Here is a 14857-nt window from a genome sequence, read left to right as displayed (position 1 = left end):
GCACAGCTAGCCCAGCAAGACATGAGCCTCAACCTACTGGGAGCAGTGGTCATCTTTATCTGAGGAAGTCACACAATACAGTACAAAAATGTAAACTCGAAGATCTGCTGCAGCTGAACTTTCATAGAAGAGATATGTCCTTCTGAAGAGGCATTAAAAAAAGTTTTAGAGGAACTTTCATTATTTTCTTATTCTTTACAGGTTGCTTTAGCACAGAGTGTCCACTGTGAGGAAATACATAGTTTTCATACATTTCCAAAGATGTGTTTTTGTTAGAATTCAAGATGACATAACAGCTCAGTTTGTCTTTCATGGCGATGTAGCAATGACTGTGTTGACTTCAGAGAACAATGAGAAGAAACTCCACCTTTATTTATACTTGAAGAGGTTAGAAGGTAAGAACCATTTCCAGGGTTTGCTTGAAATTAATTTTAATGATGTTATTAGTCATTCTTATGCTCAGGTTGTCAGTGTAGTTAGTCCATGATGAAGTAAATAAGTTAAAAATAAGTATTTGATAAAATAGTGTCTCTTCTCTCTTTTCCTTAATGGTAATGTAATAATTTATGAACTTTTTATTTCATGGTGTTAGAGGAGATGGTCTTGGCTTTGGGGAATGTGGCCCCACTTCTTCTATAAACATCAGGAAACTCTCAGTACACTGCAATAAAATACCGAACCACTAACTACAGCCTCCAAAATTAGCATGCAGTTGTATCAGCACGTCTTTGTTAGAGGGCTAAATAAAACTAAACACAGTGACTCTGCTGCCGGGCTAATATGAAAGTAAGCCATAGTAAATTAGATATATTTTGTTTTCAGGATGTATGTTGTTTAATTTTCCACCAAAGAATATCTAAATTTTTACTCAGTAACAGCTCCCCAACTGTAAGAAAAGCCTTGGGCAAGAGGATTCAGTGAAATGCTGAGTGACATTTTAAAAACCTCTGGCAAAACACGTATTTGTACTTTGGTCAAAATGGCAGAAATGAGCATCCTGACAAATGTGTCTGGACTCTCTGTTTGAGGCAGGATGAGGAGGTTGGTCTTTTGTGAGGGGCTCAGAGTAGAGCCTTCATTTCTCCATATTGAAAGGTCTAGTTGAGGTGACTCAGGCAACTGACTAGGATGTCCTCTGGGTGACTTGGGCATGAGGTGCTTTGCCTATGTCCTGCCAGCAAGAGGGGAGAACTTGGTGTTAAAATTCTCAGTGTAACTCTTCCAAATTTGATGAAAAGGAAATAAAAATCAAGCATATTAGATATGTCTTTGCAGCTCATTCAGTGCCTTTTTTTATATATTCAACTCATCACTTTAGCATCTTGTGATTGGCATTTTTAACATTTTATGGATAAAATAATTAAAGGCATATATTTTTTAAACCAAGAACAAGATATGATTGACATAGGCTGCTGTTATCTTTTGTTGTGCAACACTGAGCTAAGTGATTGTCTCATCTAACTCCTTGAATACATCCAAAGATGACAGCCATCCAAAGATAAGATTTTATAACCGTCAACTAAATGATTTTTATTTAATCATATCACTAATTTCTGGTGTAAATTCAGTGATGTTAAAATTGACATATAATTGGTTTATCTCTAAGAGAAGCGTGTGCTGCATAACTGACATAGCTAGGTATTTACCATATGGTGAAATCGTCTCATGAGAGACGGCATGGGTTCAACCCTGAGCGCTGCCCTTTGACTGAGGGCAGAAGTTGGGCTGCAGACACACCGCTATGTTCCAGGCATCTGATCTCATTTTGGAAAAAACACACACACTCATCCCCACCACAGAGGCGCAGAAGAAACCTCTGTGATCTAATGTTCACGGGAAGGCGCTTCCCTACTTAAAAGCTCTTGTTTCAGTGTCTGGTACCTCTGCTGGAGGTTCAGTCTGGTGACGGTTTGATAGATGGGTTAGAGTGCAATGGAAAAATATATCACCAACCCCCCCGAGGTTAAAGTAGGTTTGTAACCTCTGTTTCAGCCACCATATTCAGCTCAGCAGTCATTACTTTTAAAAATCTGAGATAACTTTTATGGCTGGTTTTCGTGGCAGTTTTGGATTAAGCTTAGTTTAGTATGAACACTATCATAGAGATTTTGGAGTTTTTTTTTAAATCTACTGTGTTTTCAAATACTCTTCATTGCAAAAGGAAAATATATACAGTGTTTAATATTTATATACCTAAAATGTAATTAAAGCTCCATTTCTGTGTGCAGCCCATCCAAAGTCTCGCTCATTAAAACTGCCATCCTGATGGAGAAATAAGGACTATATGGTATGTTACTGAGCCAGGGGAGACATTCAGTATTCCACTGCTGCTTTGTGTATTCTCTTCCTGACCCATTGAAGTTCCACATTCCTGCTCTGTTATTGGGCAGAAAGACTTAGAGAATGATGAGCGTGACAGTGACCCTGCTCAAACCCCTGCTCAAGCTGCCACAGGTGTGTGGCCTGGGGATGGAGAGGGGTCGTCAGTGCTCAGTTCTGACCTTGACTTCAGGTCAAGTTGCCTGGTTGTTTTTCTGCATCGAGACTGCCATTTTCCACGGTCCATATATTACAGGCTAAATGAACTGTAGCAAAAGGTGGGCACTCTCTCTTACCCCAGGACCCAGACCCATTAATTTAAGCTCTTGTGATGTAGGTCCCATATAAAAATTGGTAAGGATCACAAATTAGGTCTCTAGCTGTACTGCTTCTAAGAAGGATCGGTGTAGTAAACTGATTATAAATTACGTTTCACTGTGTAATAAAACTGTATTAATGTTAAAGGTGACATCTCATTGCCAAAAGAGAGTTCGCTGTTTTCAGTCCGAACATTTCCAGATGTTGTAAACCGAGAGGGAAATGGTATAATTGGCTGGTTAGACGCTGGCACTGCGACGTGAGCAAGATTTGCTAGTAAAGGGGAAAAAAGCTCTAATAAAGCAATTTTCTCTGCATTCGTGGTCTTCGGTCTGTACAGTAACTCTCCTCTTTTTACGAACGTGGAGAAAGTTTACAAGGTGCCGACTTCCAAGTGAATGTTCCTCCTTAATTTTTTCCATAGTCTTCAGTTTTCAGTCCAAGATTCCTTCTACTGGCATGGCAAGTAAAACACCCAGTGTCATCAGGTATAAAACTTTGCTCCGCGCATGATCTCTGCTGACAATGTTCCATATGAACTAAATTGAATAATGCAGTGAATCCGCATCCGTGTCCTTAAACTGTGGTGTTAACGGAATAATCTGTTACACATTATTCCGTTTATTCTCAATTTTAACATCTCCTCATTATGTGGAATCTCTGCTGCTTCAGTTATGATACGCTGGACGCCTGTATCTGACCCTGGTCATTATGGGTAGTTTGGGAACTGCAGGGAAAGATTTTATCTTGTGTAGTTGATGACAGATTTGGCAGCACGTTTAACGATTGGGAATGAAATGAAAAGCTGTGAGCTTTTGTGGAAGTGTTCAGGATGTTTTGCATGAACAGGACAAATCCTTGCTCTGGTTCATGTTGAAGTAGGTTTGCAGGTAAGAGTGAATGAGGGCAACATGTTACTGTCTCATATTTCCATTTGTTCCACTTAATTGATCACTGTTTATAGTTTGATTCTCTTCTGGATATATTATACCTTTTCTTTTCTTTTTTTTCTTCTTTTTTCCCTATTTTCCTTCAAGTTGGTACCAAGAAACAAACTGAAGGATGGAAAAAGGGCACCGAGTTTACCACAGCGATTTTCTTGTAGTTCCAGGCCCTTCAGTACTTTTGACACGTCCAAGTTTATTCACGCACGACATTTAAAACACAATAGAACAACATGAAAAGGAAGTGAGAGTCTCTCATGCTCAAAGAAGCATAACCCTGTTTTATCTTAGACAATATTTCAGTACATCCTTTTCATTTAGCATGATCTATCCTTTGTTGTTCTTTCTCAGAGGTTTCACTTTAGTTCACATGTAAATAATAATGAGATTAAAAGCGAGGAATAAACATTTCATCAGTGCTTTGTCGTATTTTTCCCCTGTCAGATGTGAATGAATGTGAGGAGACCAATGGAGGCTGTGAAGCTCTCTGCTGTAACACCATTGGAAGTTTCTACTGCAGGTGTCCTCCTGGACAGAAACTGAACGAAGATGGAAAAACATGTCAAGGTCAGTGTGGTGTTTAATTTCAAAACGGCGCTCTGGGAATTTTACACATTTTACAAGTGCATTAATGGCACATAAATTATCATAATTACAGGGCATCCACACAGGAAATGATTTGCAGACAGAGTTGAAAATTTGTTAGAAGGTTACCTAGGCAACTGTAGCCTGGAAAGTACACTAGTATCCAAATGTCAGCAACAAAGTGATATGTAACAATGTGTGGATGCCCCTTAACAGATTCAGTCTCTTAAAACAGTTGTATGATGGCCTCTGTGGGTCTGGAGAGTAAGGGAATGACCAGAGGCCACAAGAAGTCAGTTACATTCAGGGACATCAGGCAAGGGAAATGACTGCTGGTGACCCAAAGTGGGCAAGTTAAATGATTTGAAGTTAAACGTCAAGGCAGCTGATTGAACTAAATACCAATGACAGTGAAGGATACTATTGCAAAGTTACCTGGGTTAGGTGACAAAGACTTTCTCTTTAGTGTCAGTATGGGGTACAATTGATCTTGTGACCTAAAGGCTGGTGGTTTTAGCTCCAGGCAGGAGGATAGAAGAAGTAGTGAATTTCTTCCATTGGGATGCCCTTGAGCAAGCTTTTTAACCCTGGAAGTTATTTATTTTTATAGCGCTAAATCACAACAACAGTTGCCTCAAGAAACTATTAGCAAGAAGTTGGCAACGATGGGGAGAAAGAAACTTCTAAAAGAATCGGCTTCAGAAAAGAGCTGTGCTGTCAGTAACACTTCATCTCATAAACAAACATTATAAAAAAAATATGAAAATAAAAAATGAGATTATTTATGATGGAAACATTGAGGTTCTGATTGTCATATGGTTGGTTTTCTGATACAATTATATGTATTATATATATAAATATAATCAGCTGTGTAGCTGTTTTTTTCTTTTTTAACTTGCAGTTGTACATATTTCTGTTCTCTGTGTAGATAACTCCTAAAAGCACGAGTTACTCTGACATTACAAATGATCCCTTGTAAAGGGAACATTCATTGCCATTTATTAGTTTAATACTACTTGGAAATGTCACCTCATGCCAAAACAATCTGATTGTCAATTTGAGTGAACCACAGTACCAGCTATTTTTACATTGCACATCATAGATAATAAAATTATCTTGGCATCTGTTCTTCATGACTCGGTGTCTGTTAAATAGAAAACTGTAGCTATCTATCATGAAGCCCAGTATCTCTGCCCTGTATTTCATCAAAACTGATATTTTCCCATGAGATTTGTTTTTACTTCATGATAGTTTGATGTTTCTGGTTAGGAAATCTCTGCAAGGGCTTTAATCAGAATAATGAATCCTGTGTGTACCAGCCAAGCCCAGAGGAGAGACGCTGGAGTGCTCTGTGGTACGGCTGCAGGAGGAACCAGAGAGAGATCTGATCCAGGTCACGGTTATTAGGAGAGCTGATGTGAACGTTGTCACAGCTGGCTTTCATAGCTGTCTGTCTTTGCCACTGGTGTGTACTGGAGAAAAACAGCTATCCTCAGCATTAATGCCCTAATTGTCTGTAACTGACAGGAGTATTAACAGAGGTAAAAGAAACTGGCTAGAAGCTTTCAATGTTTGATGCTTTAGATGTTAAAGCTAGAGTTGTGTGTGTCTCGCACTGTCTGTGGAAAGTGATCTGCTTTTCATTTCGATGACAGCCCGAAGCTCAGAGGGCTGCAGAGACGCAGGAGTCCAGATGAGAGACAAATCAATTCAGTTAGCTTTTCACATGCACTGTATATGAAAGAGAGACATAACTTGTTGGTAGGAACAGACTTGCCTTAAGGCTGTATTCTTTCTAATGGCCTAAAGGAGGCGAGTCTCATTTAATATACTAGGATATCATTTAATAAATTATAGTAGACAAAAATAGATAATAAACCAGGGTATGATTCATAACCCAGATATAAGCATGCAGGATTATTTGTTTCTCCAGCAAATCCAACACCCACTCATGAAGTCTGTTTTTTAACAGAAGAAGATGGTGACTGCCAAAATGCAAAGTTCAAAGCAGTGGATGGCATCAGAGTATCAATGTCCATCTGTTATTTACAGTCTATGGCCCTCAAGAATAAATCACTCTGGGTAGGATTGTAAACCAGCCCATTAGTGCATTGGGGAACCTCGTTTTAAACAGTTAGCAAAATGCTCAAATTTCTTTTTATTTATTTGTTAGGACTCTGCAGGACTGATACAAATGGTGCTGAGAGAGCCAACAGTAACAGTTGTCATGTTGAGTGTTGAGCCGTAGTGTCAACATGTTAGCCATCATGTCAAATTAACTTTTTAGCTTGGACCATTACAAACTGGAAGGTGAGAGTAATACTTGGCACACGCCAGAATAATCCCAAACTAAAATCAGCAGGTACTAGATGCCCACGCTAACCCAGAGAACAGAGCGCTTACTGTAAAGATTATTTTTAAAGGAAAACACCTTGGTGTTGCCAAGTTTCTCTTTGCTGGTACTCGATCCATATTTCCTTTTTACTCTGGTGAGTTGTTTTCACAGGCTTTGGGCTTATTATGCATACTCCTTACTTAATCAGGCTTATTTTCTTTTCTGGCTGGCTTCATTGTCCCAATGATTCTAATATTTGTTTAGCATAAATGTACAATGTTGCAAACTTCTTAGATGCTTGCACAAAGACTTTAAGTAAGGATAAATTATTAAAAAGAGGAGTTATAAAAGTCATAAAAGAAGCCTCTTTGTATCATTTCTCTTCCAATGGGTGATGGGATGCTGATCATAAAGATGATTTTGCACTTTTTTTTTACAGCACTGTTGGGGTCATGCTGCGGTGTTTGTATGTGTTGGCATCAGATGAGAGAGAGCACAATGGATCTGCTATTGAATAGACCGTGAGATGCATTCCTTTCTCAGATGTTTGGATTGAAAATACCGAATTTGACTTCTGGCACTCGTCAAATTTGACGTTCCTTTGGTGACAGACTTTTTTGATACATGTCAGTATCAAAAGAAAAATATATTAGTCAGCACATCCTCTAGACGATTCACATTCCTTCTCCAACACCTGACTTATGAGCGCTCATAAATCCTCACTTTTTACACACACAATATTCTTTGAAGAAATGTGAAAACACAGTGGCTGAGTGAGCAAAATGAGGCAAAGAAATCAATCACTCCTGGCTTGTGAAATACAGATTTTTTTTCTAAATCTATCAATGTAGTTAATGCAGAACTGGATGTGCTCCTTATATAGGTTGGGGTAGAAAGTGAAATGTGGGGACAAGTGGGAAAGAGAAAAAGGAGGGAGAGGAGGATCTATGGTGTGATGGACATCGAGGTTTGGGAGGGTGAAGTAGAGAGAGGGAGATGGAGGGAGGGAGGGGGAAAGAAAATTCAGGAGACAGAGTGAAAAAGAAGTACTTACCATGTTATTTCAGACCAGTCTTTACCGGAGCATGGTCATTTATTTTAATAAAACAAACTTATTAGCCTTAACAAAAATGTTGACAGTAGATCTTTTGCAACAGATCTTTGGGCATTTCTAAAATCTTTTTTTTCCCTTTTGTTTTAAATAGTTTTTGATTTATTTAACCTAAGCCATGGCTTTGTCACCAGGAAGCTGGATTTTGTTTTTGGTGGTCATTGTAGCAGTGGTGTCTTTGGCTTCTGCTGCAAACTATCCATACAGTTACTATAGAAGGATTTGCTATAGGCCACACTGTTACCATGGATCCCGCGGCTACAACTTTGGCTACCTGGCTGCAGGTAAGTGATCATTTCTAAGCCAAAATGCAAATGAAGCAGTGGCAGCAGCTCTAATGCTGATTTTGGAATAAAATTTTAAAGAAATGCGAAGGTTACTTATTTAAATTGCACACCTTTGTGTTATTTTACAATATGAACATTTCCATCATATTACAGAAAATTCAACAATTTGCATTTCTCTTTTAAAACTTTAAACACATTTCTTTTTACAGAGGGCTAAATGGACATGTAGGGAGTTTACAGTAGCAGGAGGAGTTAATCCATCTGACTGATAATGTGTCTGCTCTGTCTGGCAGCGTTCAGCTAATTTTTCTCTCTGATAAATGCTTCACTTTTATCAGCACATGAAAAAATGAGCTTTATTGACTATTGCGGTGAGGGATAATCCCTATGGCCCCTTATGTAATTCTTGGTGGTGAGTCAAGACAGTTCAAAAATATTTGTTCTAATGTCCAAATGAAAAAAAAATCACCTATCCTAAATGGATCCTAAGTAATTTTCCATGAAGACAACACCGTGCTGTAGGTAGCTACAGGCAGAGAATTAATACACCCTGTTTAAAAGCCAAGTGCTGTTGAGGCTTTGGCTGGAGATCGAGGAGGATTATGTTCTGGATGTGGAAAGCAGGCTGGAGTTGATCCGCTGCCTGTGTGCTGCAGTCGGCACAGGAACAGCAGTTCCACAGTGTTGGTCCCGTTTCATGCAAAACCAAACCAGAGGACGACATGCAGCACGGACGGAAAAATGAAAGTAGGGGCTCTGCCAGCTTTTCTGAGTAAAATGAAGCTAAAGTGGGCAGCAGAGAGCAAGAAAATGAAACTTGAGAACCATTTTTCAGCTCCGGGCACTATAACCGAGGATGTTGCGGGATATTATGGAGAGTGGATAAGTTCAGCTGAAGGATATTGCTATAATTCAGCTTCTTGGGCTAGTTTTCATAAGAACCATTAAGCATGAAGATCTTAGTCCCTTTATGCTCATATCATTCACTTATGTCCTTATTCTAATCATATGCTTTTTATTATCCTTTTTTGTTATCATAATAACCACTGAGATTTCATAATTTACAGCACAGCTTTCCACCATCGTGTGCTATAACGTCAGGGTGACAGACTTTGGGTTCTGATTTATGTGTCACGAGTCTATACTGTGGAAACTTGAATACAGTGTTTGCGTGAAGCTCAGATTTGGATTGTGAGGGTGCCACACTGCCTGTATCCCACACAGTGTGACACGAGCACATAGAGACCAAATTTTCATTTAGAGATTGATATCCGTACATCTTTTCACAGACCACAAAATGAACTATCTCAGCTGCCATGATCAATATTTTTACATATTGTACTAAAAGACTTTGTGCGCGTCTATTGTGAAATGGTTTACTGGCACACAAAATCTCAGAGATTCATAACCCAGCTCAGCACATCCCCTCAGGTCTATTAAAAGCTGTAGTTCTGTCAGCTTTTAGCTACAGCTGTTTTGTTTTTTTGGCCCGCAATATTCGTTTTCAGACGCAACAGCCAGCTGTTTTTGGTAAAAAAAAAAAAAAGAAAGAAAGAAAGAAAGAAAGAAAAAGCTCTGATAAACCCACAGTAGTTGTAAATGGGGAACATACTGAAGCGTTTAGCATTTACAGATATCCCTTAGGAGTACGTGAGAACCAAAACACAACACAGAGTGAATTTTGAACTTGAATTCACCAGATGACCTAAAATAAACGGTCTGTTTAACCCAAAACCATCATCTTTTCCTCTAACCAAGTACTACTGTGTCCTAAATCTCGCCAAATTTGTTATCCGCCCGTCCGCCGTTCATCCATCCATTCATCCATCCTCTACTAATCCAAGTCAGACATAAGTCTGGCATTTTAACTTAAAAATTAATGATGTAGCAGGACCATAATTGTGTCACTGTATACATGAGTTTATATTCAGATCCTTTTTTTTAGTTTAAGTGCACTTGAAGAATAATTAATTCTCATCCATCATCTCATTTTTTTTCAGTCTATTATCTAATTTTTATTCTTCCATCCACCCAATGCATAGTTCTTGCCCCATTTACATTTCCCATGAAAGAAGTTGCAACTTAAACAGCTTCCCAGTCCATCAAAGGGTTCGTGCATATATTCTGCTTATGTTGACATCAAAGGCCATTTTAAACTTTGCACATTAGCCTATTTGGCACATCTAACAACTGTGGGAGTCACTGCAAAGCAAAGCCATATATAGAGGCGTCTGCATTTATGCATTAATGTCCACATTTTTCTTTTCACCTAGAGAATGAAAGTGTCTATTTTTAATGTGACGGAGGGTTTGCACCATGATGAATGTTGATTAGTTATTTCTAGATTTTATTTACATTTAACTGTTTACAACGTCTCTTGAAGACCAGATGTGTGGTCTGTGAAACGAGGCAGTCAGTTATGTGAAATAAATGAAATTAAACTAATATTTACGTTCAGTAAATTAAAATAATCAGCTAGTTTAGGGAAACTTTCAGAAAACTCTTTCCAAAGGAATTCCAGTGAATTCTTGAAATAGTTCCTTGCTGAATGGCCGCCTGAGGTCAGGACTGTTCGGAACAACACATTTCTCAACCAGACATTTAACTTGGCACTGATAATAGTATTTAATGATGTGTTGGCTGTTTTTACAGGCATCATCCGGCAGCCAAAAAACATTCACACTCACCTTCTTAATGTGTCACGTCACTTGTTGCAGTCGACAACATTTCCAGTAACTCCACTGTGATGATTCTAGTAATATTAAAGCAAAAGGGTGACTTGTCACCAGCCTGGGGGTTGACTTAGCGTCCAGCAGAACCCCAAACAGACCTCATAATTCAGGACTCACAGGGGGGTCTGCTGTGATACACACCAAACAATTTATTTGCCTGTGACCCCTAAAATAAGAAGTGTTTAAGAATGTGGTTTGTTTCATTAGAAATCTGGTCACACTGTGAGGGATTGTGTTTCTCTCACCGCTGCTTCCCCCTTCTTTTGTTTGCTTACCATCCTTGGCTGAGAGGAATGTGTATGTTTTGCATCCTCCACTTTAACTTTCCATATGTTTTTCCACCTGAGGGGCTTTGACAAGAAGCACAGGAATTTCAATTTGGTTCTAAATGTGCAGTAGTTGTTACCACATGGGGGGATTTGTTTTTTTGAGCTGCAACACACTTGTAAAATACTTTCCCTTCTCATCCATCACCTCCTCCTTGCCTCCTGGGGTACATCTTTACCCTAAAACCCGTATTAAGTTCCTCTCTCAGCTTGGCATCTCATCTGGTTTTATTCTGGTAACCATTTTTTTTCTCCCATAATGAGAAGATTTATTTAAATTGCACTCATTTCAGTATTTCACTTGTATCCCTCCTTCCATGCAGATATTGATGAATGCCAGGTCCACAATGGAGGTTGCCAACACAGATGCATTAACACCAGGGGCTCCTACTATTGCGAATGTCACCCGGGCTCCCGGCTTCACGTGGATGGCCGCACCTGCCTCGGTGAGTGATTTTGTTGCTGGTTTGCTGCAGATGAATAACAGAGCATTGAAAATGGCATTGGAGGATTGCAGCACCATATATGTGCTGTAATCATAATATGTATGTCAATGAAAGTGCAAAAAGGTCTAAAAACATCATTTATAAAAGTTTAAACACAGTAACATGACGATAATGATGATGGGGAAGGTCTTTATTTAATCCCATTAGAGACAGAATATGAAGACGTCCAAAGGTACTTTGTAATCTAACCTCATGTAGTTCAATACTCACATAAACAATGAGACAGTGGTTTGGAGGAACTAAGCTACTGGAAGCGTCTTTGAGTGTTATTTTTTTTTTCTTTTGGTCATTATTTCATTGAAGTTTAGCCACATATGGTTTTTGACATGGGTACTTAATCATCTAAACCACATTAGTTATGTTTCAGACGACCCCTTTGGTTCTGACAAAAAGCCCCATTGTGGTGCGGTTCAAATAACATTTGGTGGTGAAGCCAGATTTAGTCAGTTCATGAAGTTTTTCCTTTAACTGGATATCTTGTACAAAAGCCATTTTTTAAGCTCTCCTGTGAGAGAATCAGACCCAACATCCCATCCTGGAGAAAGCTTGTAGTATGGTTGCATCCATTGTTATTATTGTTTAACTTCTTGGGCCTTTATTTATTCATGTCCACTTAAAATCAATTTTCATTGTAAGTACAGTACAGTAAAAGCTATTAAAATGTAAGGTTAACCTTTACATGCTTTGGTTTGAAAATGAGATGAGTTTGTCCACCACACAAACTACGCAACATCAACCTCAAACTACGGCAACAAACAGTTAAATTCTGTGTATGTCTGGGATGCAGAGGGCTAATGTGCTGGATTACTTCTCAGTTACTTCTCAAACCCCAAAAGATATTCAGGCTATAATCACATAGGACAAAGAAAAGTAGCAGATTCTCACAACTGAGTATCATGATGTAGCTCCATCTCTCTGCTTTTCTGTGTACAAGAGCTCTATTTATAGAAGCTGTTTGAATTTGTCCTGCAGAGCTTCAGCTGGCTCTGCTGCATCAGTTCAGTGTTTGTAATGATTTTGTTGCTCTGGCCTTGCGTGACTGGATAAAATAGCTTAAGGTCACTAATAAGTGCATCCTACCATTGTGTGTAACCGACATTGCCGATATTGACCATATGGATCTACTTCAGCTCCTCCGGACATCAAGTAGTATTTAGCATTAAACTGTAATAGCAGCTAACCAAAGTGACTGCCTTTCTTTATATGTGTTACACAGCCTCAGTGCTCAGAAAGAAAAGGGAATGTGAAAGCCTGCAAACTTGGACTGCTGAGGATGAAGTGATGGAACAAATCAAATCGAAGTGGTCCTTTAAATGGACTTTTTGCTCTTTGCAGCTAGTTCATGTTTATGTTTGTGGCATCGCAAAAATGAAATAAAGTTATTTAGATGTGACAAAGTCAGAGAAAATAAAGAAGACCTGAATCCATATATTCTTCAAGTACTTAAAAAAACTGAGTGATGCAGGGATTTACAATAAGTTAGAATCCTATTATGGGTCATTTTTTCCCTGCATTAAATAGTGCTTTTGCCCGAACGCTCACCTGAGCTTGATTCCTGCCGCCTGTATGGCGACTGTCATATGACCTGTGCACTGTTTACTCAGTACCTGTGCGTTTTTCCTCTAATATCAGATATGCTAGCTTTGTGGTTTAGAAGAAAAAAAATCTAATAGACAAAAAACTATAAGTATGCCGCTGGCTTCTACGTCAGGAATGCACACAGAGTGTCCTGGATGATATTCAGAGGAAAAATCATTATGTGTTTTTTGGCTTCGTAAAGTAGTTATTTCATTTTCTTATAGAGCACATCTGTCCCTGAGAGGCTCTTATGTGACAGCTGTTGCATTAAGAAATGACTGATTACGCCAACAGTTCACAAGTGGACTGACTCCAGGCAAATGCTGCTTTTCTGGGATACTTCATATCCGTCAGTTAAAACTGCGAATTGTGTCCATGTTCAAAAATACATTTGGTGCTGAAATCTCGCTGTCCATTACAAGCGAGTAAACGATTATGTCAGTTTCAACTATGTGCCAGACAGCATGAAAACATACATACTGGAGGATAAAGGACCACACATAGCAATCAACAAGTCAGTCTCCCTCTCTGTGCTCATCTCATCCAGCTCTTGATCAGCCAGCAGAGGTTAGACGTATCCCACACACTTAGCGTGAAGCTGCATAATATTTGAGCTGGAAAGCACTCTGTGGTTTGACATGTGCTTGGGATGGTTGGATCTTGACTCTGGTCTGTGAGCATGAAAAACAGCCTTTTGAGAACACCGGGCTGTTTGGGCTTCAACCTGTTTTTTTGGTTTTTTTCTGTGAAGAGATCCAGATTGATCTGTTGCTACACAGAGGGGAGACTCAGACAAGGAAGAGCATTGAGCTCACACCGCTCCCTGCCTCTTCACCATATGCTTGCTGTCCACCGCAGGCGCGCTGCCATTCAAGTTCCTCTGTGTTTTTTGGCGTTTCTGCTGTGATAGATCTCTCATTGCTCAAAGCATAGCGGCTCTCCGAGGTGTTCTCTGAGTGTAGGAATGTCAGTAGTGTGACTGCTCTGAGAAATTTAAGATTTCTGTTGGTGTGAAACATCAGTCACAAAGACTAACATGAAAAATCAGGGTGGATTGATTAGCTTCTGAAAGATGCTGGATTTTTTTCAGTGTTGTCCTTTTATCGTATCACATCTTTTTTTCTCTTGCCTTTTTAGCTGTCCTTTCATGTGCCGTTAGCAACGGAGGATGCGAACACTACTGTGTGCAGCAGTCTGTTGCTCATTTTCGCTGCCGCTGCAAACCGAACTACGTGCTGTCGGAGGATGGCAAGCATTGTAAATGTGAGTGCCCATGTTTCTGAACTCTGTTGTAGGAAGCACTAAAATCACATGTTCATATGACACACTGCAAAAAAAAAGAAAAGCCCTAGAGGAATAATAATTTGATGGATGATGTAGGAAAGCACGCCAATGAAACTGAGCACTTTGGATGATTATGAAGGTGTGATCCTGCAGGTTTGATCGTAACATTAAAAACACATTGCCTCAGCATCTGCTGCCAATTATAATTATCTTACAGGATGTCTGAGCTGGAATATGACTAACTATCTTTCATGGGATAAGATATTTAATTGGAATGAGTCACAGCAGTCTTCGTTGTTTTTGTTTCTCAAATTGTGTTTTGATGGCCTTGCTCGTTTTAATCACTCCGATCTCTGAGGCCGTTAAGTCAAATACGCTTCTCAGAGGGTGGAAAATTATACATATATGTATTTTAAATTGCTGTCTTCTAGATGCTTTTACTTTGTAATTGTTGGCTGCAAACAGCTTCCTCTAATTTTTGCAGGAAGGTTCTCATCCAAACTGCTGGACAGGCTTACACAAGTTAAACACA

The 14857-nt window shown here is 39.3% G+C and overlaps 1 protein-coding gene across 2 annotated transcripts in view; it reads left to right on the top strand.

Annotated features, from left to right (window-relative positions):
* Positions 1 to 14857, top strand: part of megf6b (multiple EGF-like-domains 6b) — a 57633-nt gene that overhangs the window by 23978 nt on the left and 18798 nt on the right. For both annotated transcript variants that reach the window (XM_063473957.2, XM_063473956.2), the window contains exons 5-7: positions 4026 to 4148; positions 11281 to 11403; positions 14179 to 14304. In XM_063473957.2, the coding sequence (XP_063330027.1) occupies positions 4026 to 4148; positions 11281 to 11403; positions 14179 to 14304 (372 nt within the window). The remainder of the gene's footprint in view (positions 1 to 4025; positions 4149 to 11280; positions 11404 to 14178; positions 14305 to 14857) is intronic.

The sequence above is a fragment of the Pelmatolapia mariae genome, linkage group LG5 (genome assembly GCF_036321145.2).
Source record: "Pelmatolapia mariae isolate MD_Pm_ZW linkage group LG5, Pm_UMD_F_2, whole genome shotgun sequence".
NCBI lineage: Eukaryota > Metazoa > Chordata > Actinopteri > Cichliformes > Cichlidae > Pelmatolapia > Pelmatolapia mariae.
Note: the sequence above shows the minus strand (reverse complement) of the source record. Positions and strands in the feature narration are given on the sequence as shown.